Raw genomic sequence first — 7,938 nt, forward strand, 5'->3', positions numbered from 1 at the left:
TCTTTCTGTCTCTCTCTCTCTCTCTCACTCTAGGTAAGCCAGTGATGATAATCACCGAGTACATGGAAAACAGATCGCTGGATGCATTCCTTAGGGTCAGTCATGCGTTTCTATGTGTGTGCATGTGCTCGTGTGCTTGTGAGAGATACACCTGATGTATACTGATCCGATCTTATCGCTTTAATGTCATCCACCCAACTTACAAGCGTTTTGTTCACAAACATTCACCCTAATCTTTATTCTACTCCTTTATCGACTTAGCATTTTGTTGAATTTACTGAGATTTCACTTCTGTGTTTGCTTAACAATGGATAAATAACATCAAGCATCCTGGACAAATAGCATGAAAAATTTAATTCAAAGAAATACCTGCCAGTGTTTACATTTTCAACGCCAACAATCACAATGTCCCATCAGCAGTGATCTATTTTTAGAAGAAGCGTGCATCTGACTTCATCCAAAACTTGTCCCTCTTTTTTATAGAAGAATGACGGCCACTTCACCGTGATCCAGCTAGTAGGCATCCTACGTGGTATCGCATCAGGCATGAAGTACCTTTCGGACATGAGCTACGTCCATCGTGATCTAGCGGCTCGAAACATCCTGGTCAACTGCAACTTGGTTTGCAAGGTGTCTGACTTTGGCATGTCTCGTGTGCTGGAGGACGACCCTGAGGCTGCATACACCACCAGGGTGAGTGTGTGTGTGTGTGTGTGTGTGTGTGTGTGTGTGTGTGTTGCTGACAGTGCCTACATGTCATTGCTATTGTGTGCTTTGTCAGTCTTTATTTATTAGGTTATTTTTGATTAATATAGGGAGGGAAGATCCCAATCCGCTGGACAGCCCCTGAGGCCATTGCTTACAGGAAGTTTACTTCATCCAGTGATGTGTGGAGCTACGGCATCGTCATGTGGGAGGTGATGTCATATGGCGAGAGGCCATATTGGGACATGAGCAACCAAGATGTAAGTCACACACGCTCATTCCTATTAGAAGACAATCACGGCGGTATTTTTGAGCAGTCTACATTGACTGATCAACTTAAAAGTGAACAAAAATTAACGATTGAGTTTGAAAGTCATCAGAAGCATCCCTTTTTTTTTTTTTTTTTATAGGTGATCAAAGCCATTGATGAGGGTTATCGGCTGCCCCCACCAATGGACTGTCCCGTAGCGCTCCACCAGCTCATGCTGGATTGCTGGCAGAGAGAGAGGGCAGAACGACCAAAGTTTGGCCAGATTGTCAACATGTTGGATAAGCTGATTCGCAACCCCAACACTCTGAAAAGGACTGGTGGAGACGGTGTTGTCAGGTGAGGAGGGGACAATGATATATAACTGCACCCAACTAGTTTTTTCCTTTCATCCAGAAAAACATTTGTGAGGTCAAAGGTTACGGGTGTTGAATGGGGCAACTGAGCTCACATATCCCAAAGGTGTTTGACAGCGTTGAGGTCAGGACTCTCAAAAGGGATCTAAGAATGTCTTTATGGACTTTGCTAGGTTTGGTGACGTGAATGATTAGTGTATTTGGTAGCGTATCTGTACTTTTTTACTTAATGTTTATGATGTGTTAAAGGAAAGATAAAGTAGAAACAGCAATATTTTTGTTTCTGTGACATTTTATTATCTTCAATGGTGCTATACACTCTGGAATGTTGCTTTTTTTTTTTTAACTGTGTGGAGAGATCTGATGTAACGCCAAGTCAAAAACAAATATGACCCTGCAGCTCCTACGCTATTACTCTTGAGTGGCTGAATGTGTCAGGAATGACCTACATGTGTTTACAGACTCAATGCCGCCCAGTGGAAGTCTGTTTGAATTTAATGAGTGTTTGAGCACACTTTCCCATGCTCACCTAATGTTGGACAGTAAATGTAAAAGGGGTTCCTTGTGGAGTAATTATCATAACTGAATTCTATAAATACAGCTTGTAAGAATAAATGAGGGAGAGAGGTGTGTGCGTGTATTCATATGTGACCAGGGCTGTAAAAATGTTTTGTAGCTGATGCATTTGATGGAATTATTACAATACAGAAGGAAAATAATACAGCCACAATTAAAATTGTAACGGCCTAGAGGAGAAAGAAAGAATGAATAAAAAGAAAAGAAAGAAATATAAATAAATGTATTAATTAATTTCTTTATTTATTTATCCCTCCCTTCCTCCATCCATCTATCTTTCCTCTCCTCTCATCACTTATCAGGCCCACCACCACTCTGCTGGAGCCCGGTAGCCCCGAGGGGTCCTCAGCTGTGGGCACAGTAGAAGACTGGCTTCAGGCCATTGGCATGGAGAGATACATCGACAATTTTACAGCCGCCAGTTACACAACTCCAGAAGCGGTGATCCACATGACACAAGAGTAAGTAGGACATTATTACAGTGCAGTTCTCTTTCAATGGGATTTTTAAGTGGTTATTTTTGCACGACTGTTACTTTAAGAAGATCATCACTTTAGAAATGTGTAGTTTTTCCCATTTTACATTCAGCTCTAATGCATTTTGTAGCGTTTTCGGTTTTAGTTTTTGGTCTGAACTGTGCTTCCTCTCTTTGCAGGGACCTGACCAGTATTGGAATCTCCTCAGCAGCACATCAGAGCAAGATCCTGACAAGTGTCCAAGGGATGCTCTCCCAGATGCAACAGATGCAAGACAGAATGGTTCCTGTCTGAGAGATTCAAAACTGAGAAAGAAAAGGGCGCAAAGGACTTCATTTCCTATAAAAACAAACAAACAAAAAAGAAAAAAAAGAAAAAAAACACTACCTTGGAAAAGAGACAAACTATGAAGAAATAGTTTACCTCATCTGTGCACTTTAAATTTGGTCTGAAAGAAAAAATGAAGCAAAAAGTGGGGACAATAGCACTTTTTCAAAAATTCAGACCTTTACTCTGCCCTTTTTTTGTTTGTTTCTGAGAAAAGACATTTGCGGATAGATGGAAGCTGGAAGTGCTTCTGATAGGCCAATCTGGAGTGCCTTTATTGGATGGAAAGGAAAAGGAAGACAAATGGGAAACCGCTTGTCCTTCTGATTGGCAAAGTGTTATTTTTGGAACTTTCTTAGTGGATTGATACACAGAGCAGATCTTCTTTCTTCTTGTGACCGTGTTTATCGTACATGCATTGTCTCAGTGGGACTCGCGGGCTGCCCCAGCTGCCATTGTTCTGACTCACCTGGATCTGTTTGATAGCTCACACGCAAAATTTAGGAGCTCGGCTCTCAGACAAATCCAATGTTAGCTTTGTCAGGAAGATGGTGATGCGGGGGTGTTCATTTTGCGGCCATGCATGTTTGCTCCCTCATGGCTTTTTTTTTTTTGGTAGCAGTTCTCTGTTGTTGTTGCCCTCAGGACATTGCCGAGAATGTTTTTGATCTTCCGGAGCAAATGGCCTGTCTTCCCAAAAATGTCCTATCTCCCCTCTGACAAACAAACTGCGCGGATCGTCCCTATGCATCCCGCACAATCAGAGCCCTGGTGGCCTCCACATCTTGCTACAGGACTTCCTCAGTGGACAATTGTTTTACTGGATTTAATAGGGTTTATTCCTGCAGCAAGACAAAGGACCACATGGCAGGATTTAATCAAAAGGATGTATGCAACAACCGCAATATGGATACGGAGTGAATCACAATCATCAAACTCCACTGAGGATTACTCAAGCTGTTATCAAGGTGAGAACTGGTATTTGTTTTTCTTCCCTTTGCATTGTGATATTGTGCTATCACATGTGGAAAAATGTATTATGACACCTTACACAAGAGAAAATAGACGATAACAGAGTTTGCACCACTTTTGATTATATACACCGCCTTTCTTAAGTATTGGTAACCCTGCTTAAGATGCGCTATAGCTTCTAATAAATTAATGTGTTACTCTAAATAACACAGGACCAAAAGAAAGGGAGAAAAAGAAAATGCAATATTTAATTCTAGTGCATTTATTTAATGGAATAAAATCTTACATTAAGAAAGTTGTGAACGCTCATCCACACACATCCGATTTTATATGTCACATGCATTCAGCATGGGTGGGGGTTGAGTGCTCAAGAGATGACTGACATTATCCATGGATCTGCAAAGTTGTTTTCAGTAACAGTTGTCTTTACATTTGACTTGTGAAGAAAGTGACAATAAAGCGGACTTTGACTTTGACTTTTGACTTTAATTCAATCCAAAACATGGCGCATAAAGTGGCCATTTGTGGTAACAGTCGTAATTCAGCCACGCAGACGGTCCATTCATTACACGCAGCAATGACGAGATTGAAAAGTGTCGCCTCATTTCCCCAAAATATGTCTCCCTCCTCCTGCTTCTCTACTTTGGCAAAGTGATCAAATGAGCCCCTACATGCAGGGTTGAGGTCTAAGGACTGATATGGCCATAGGAGGAGCTGGTGTCTGGTGGTGAACCATGTCTACAAGTTTCAGTATAAAAGTATGCTTCGGCGATAAAAATGTAATTTATTTCAAAGCTTTGAGTATATCTTAACCAGTGGTGCCAATAATCATGGAGGACACTGTATTCATGTCATAACAAAGAACTGTCCATAACTCAAATGATGAGGGTTTGAATGTACATATGAATAGTTTAGTCTGTAATGTTTGAAGTTTTTACCCTAATCAGAAAATATTTTCAAGCAGTGGCTTGATTCATCTAACGATGTGATTAGAAACCCTGTACAAGGGAAAAAAAATATGGGTGTACAGTAGTCACATTTATTTTAGATGTTAAGAGTTCATCGGATGTGTCAATACATTCAAAGACTTCAGGAAGCACACTTATCTAATTATTATTTATTTACTTAGTTATCTTAGCTATCTAGTGCTGTGTGTCGCTCTCTGTCCCTGTATGCTCCAGTTTTGGTTTCATACGAGTTGAATGTTTTATAAATCCGCCTGGGACTGGCTGGCCAGCAGAAATCACTGATATTGACAAACACAATGACTGATGCGTCATATCTCTTTTGCTCCCCAGCTACTGTCGTCCATCCTTAGGATCCTGCCTCCACTCACCACCCCCAGAATTCCTTTCCTTCCTCATCGTCTTCCTCCTCTTCCAACACCCTCTTCTTCTTACTGCAGCCTCTCCTGACACTGAGACGATGTTCTTCCTTCCCACCATCCAGCACTCCACTGGAGTTATTTGAATGAGCAAGAGCATCGGAAAAGACTATATGAAGAATGTAATATAATCTAGAAAGCCCTGCTCCAATGGATGCAGGGCTGTTTTTTTTTGTTTTGTTTTTGTTGTTGTTTCAGGATTTCTTATTGGTTTCTTCTTTGCTTGCATGTAAAATAAGAGGAGTCTGATTTGGGTGTGTGAACGAATGCTAAAGTGTGAATGTTGTGTTGTATTGTTTGCATACCTGAAAAACACTAACCATGTCCATTCACAGGCCACTGTGAAACCTGTGAAAAGCCAACATACACTTGTTTGCTAAAGAAAACATGTTGTACAATATGTTGCTCTTGTCTTCGTGAGCTGGACTCTATAAGTTTCCTGGAAAGCAACCTGTTTGTGCTTTGGCCGTGATTCACGGGTTACATTTGGATACAGGATCACTGACAAGTGTGACTAAAAGCCTCTGAGTAAAAGTTGGACTTGTCAAGCTTGTGATGATAAAACAGTCCCTGGATATGGGAAAGGGGTGCCCCATGCAGTGCACAACAATGAGTTATAGGACAAGGTGTCAAAGAAGGAAAGACTGATAGTTTTCATTTTTATTCCAAAACATGTCATACATATATTGATATAACCCAGAGGACTTGATTTGCTCTGTTCCTTGATCTCTTGAAACTATACTTATGTGAATGTTTTCAACTTATATAAGTGACACTTCACAAAAACACCACCGTCCTTAATACAGTGTTACGGCTCTTTCCTCTTGGTAATGTGTAACTTTTGAGGTTTAGTGATCAAAAAAAGGGACCTGTTTGGAAATATGCAAGACATGTTGGGAAGGAAACTAGAATGTACTGTAAAATATGTTTTTCCTTTACTTCAATGTCTGATGATTTGAAGAAAAAAAACAAAATGAACAAAAATAACGAACCACAGACGTTTATGTTGGAAATTGTATATCTACCAATGCCATAAGATCTAGTCATGTAGATCTAACATTGATGTTCTTTTTTTTTTTTTCCTCTTTTTTTCAACATGATCATATGTTTTGTTTATGTTTGTCAAGGAGATATAGGTACATGTAAGTTATGACATTTATTTATGTCCTTTTATATCTAGTTTGTAAAATAATAGCCTCAAGTGAAGAAAATAAAGCGGTGCCAAAGGGCACTTAATACAGTAGAAACCAGATGATGTCCCCTCTGAGTCTTAATCATGCACACAAATCCACATATATATGACTGCTTCACTGCAGGGGTGACAGTTTTTGGTGGGCTACTTTTTCAGGTTTTGTTAGTTAGAGCCATTTATACCAGTGAAAATAATCTAAATAATAATATAAAATGTATCATCATAGCGTATACACAGAGGAGAGTTTGCTATTTGGTTGTGATTAAAAAATGAAGTAGATCTACACAATTTGCTTCAGCAGACCACACAAAATGATGCGGTGGGCAGAATTTGGTCCCCGCACCTTGAGTTTGAAACCTGTGCCTTATTGCATCAAACAAAAAATTAGGGAGGGTCCATGTAATAAAAAAGTACGTACGTCAAAGTATCACTGCAGGCAGTTTCTTAGCCATTGGAATAAAATAAGGGACCATAAGGATTTGTTTTTGGAAGTTTAGTATGTTTTCATGACTCCAGTGGTGGTGATTTGTCGCTAAGCTCCACTTTGTACACATGTGTGTGTTTTAATCAAAATAACATCTGCTTCCCGTGCTCATTTCCAGCAGGGGTAAACCACTGATTGTGCAGTCTTTGATTTGATAAGAACAGACGCGAAACACGGAGAACGGGGTCGATGGGGAAATGACTGAGAACAAAATGAGGTGAATGCAAGTGCCAAATTGTGTTTTGCAAATGTATTGCAAAAACACCAGCATAAGCACGCATCAATTAATAATTAAAAGTTTGCAGTGATAGATAGTTAACAGGAAACGTCTGTCTTTCGCAGTCATCAGGTAATCTTAGATGGCAATGAAGTTTATGTGACTGTGATGGGTATAGTACAACACTAGCATATTTGAAGAGGAAATAAAACATAAAAAACATTTTGTAATATGTTCTCTGCAGTTCAAATAGTCGGAACAAAGTGTTCTCATTAATGTTTCGTTTGAGGAATATGAATTATACAGGCAAAATCCACCTTTTTTTAATCAATCGCAGGGGGCAATCATTTGGCCACTTGCTGGAAATTGAAAATGACATCACAGTTGTCTCTGGACACAACCAATCAGGGCTCACCAGTTTTCTGAATGTGAGCCAAAATCAACATTAATTTAATATCGTTGATAGAAATGCATTTTATGAACAAAATACAATTTAAAAATAATCTAACAAAAGGCTAACCCTAAACACAAAAAAGGAATATGTACGTAAGAGGAGAAATTGATAAAACCCATAATTTTAATTCAGTCAAAAAGTCAGGCTAAAATATTGAGTCTTAAATTTGGATTTGAAGATGTCCACACGAGCAGCTGCTCGAGAAGGGTCTTCCACAGTCATGTAACATAAATATAAAAAGACTGCTGAACCATGTGTATTTGTTCTAACTTTAGGTATTAAAAAGACCTGCTTATTGTCAAAAGAAAAAGGAATGTATGGAATGCATTTAAAATCTCTCAGCTCAGAGCTTGTTGTCAAACATTAAAGGCAGAAAGTATGGTTGAAAACACCCAGTGATGAAAGCGGACATAGAGGTTTTGCTCCATAGTGGCTACACAGCGTGAAGGTATGTCTTTTCTCAACTGAGTAATGGAAGAGGAGAACAGGAGGCGCATGGCTCTCAGTGAACCAAACAAACACGGGAA

The 7,938-nt window shown here is 39.6% G+C and overlaps 1 protein-coding gene across 1 annotated transcript in view; it reads left to right on the plus strand.

Annotated features, from left to right (window-relative positions):
- LOC147054516 (ephrin type-A receptor 4-like) overlaps nt 1-6,306 on the plus strand; it is a 42,511-nt gene extending 36,205 nt beyond the window's left edge. Inside the window, exons 12-18 of the mRNA XM_085915886.1 lie at nt 34-95; nt 484-693; nt 816-965; nt 1,116-1,312; nt 2,208-2,366; nt 2,561-3,676; nt 4,979-6,306. Of these exons, the coding sequence (XP_085772012.1) occupies nt 34-95; nt 484-693; nt 816-965; nt 1,116-1,312; nt 2,208-2,366; nt 2,561-2,675 (893 nt within the window). The 3' untranslated portion in view covers nt 2,676-3,676; nt 4,979-6,306. The remainder of the gene's footprint in view (nt 1-33; nt 96-483; nt 694-815; nt 966-1,115; nt 1,313-2,207; nt 2,367-2,560; nt 3,677-4,978) is intronic.
- Nucleotides 6,307-7,938: the final 1,632 nt, after the last annotated feature.

Source organism: Syngnathus leptorhynchus, chromosome 7 (genome assembly GCF_054491065.1).
Source record: "Syngnathus leptorhynchus isolate UIUO chromosome 7, UIUO_Slep, whole genome shotgun sequence".
NCBI classification, from domain to species: domain Eukaryota; kingdom Metazoa; phylum Chordata; class Actinopteri; order Syngnathiformes; family Syngnathidae; genus Syngnathus; species Syngnathus leptorhynchus.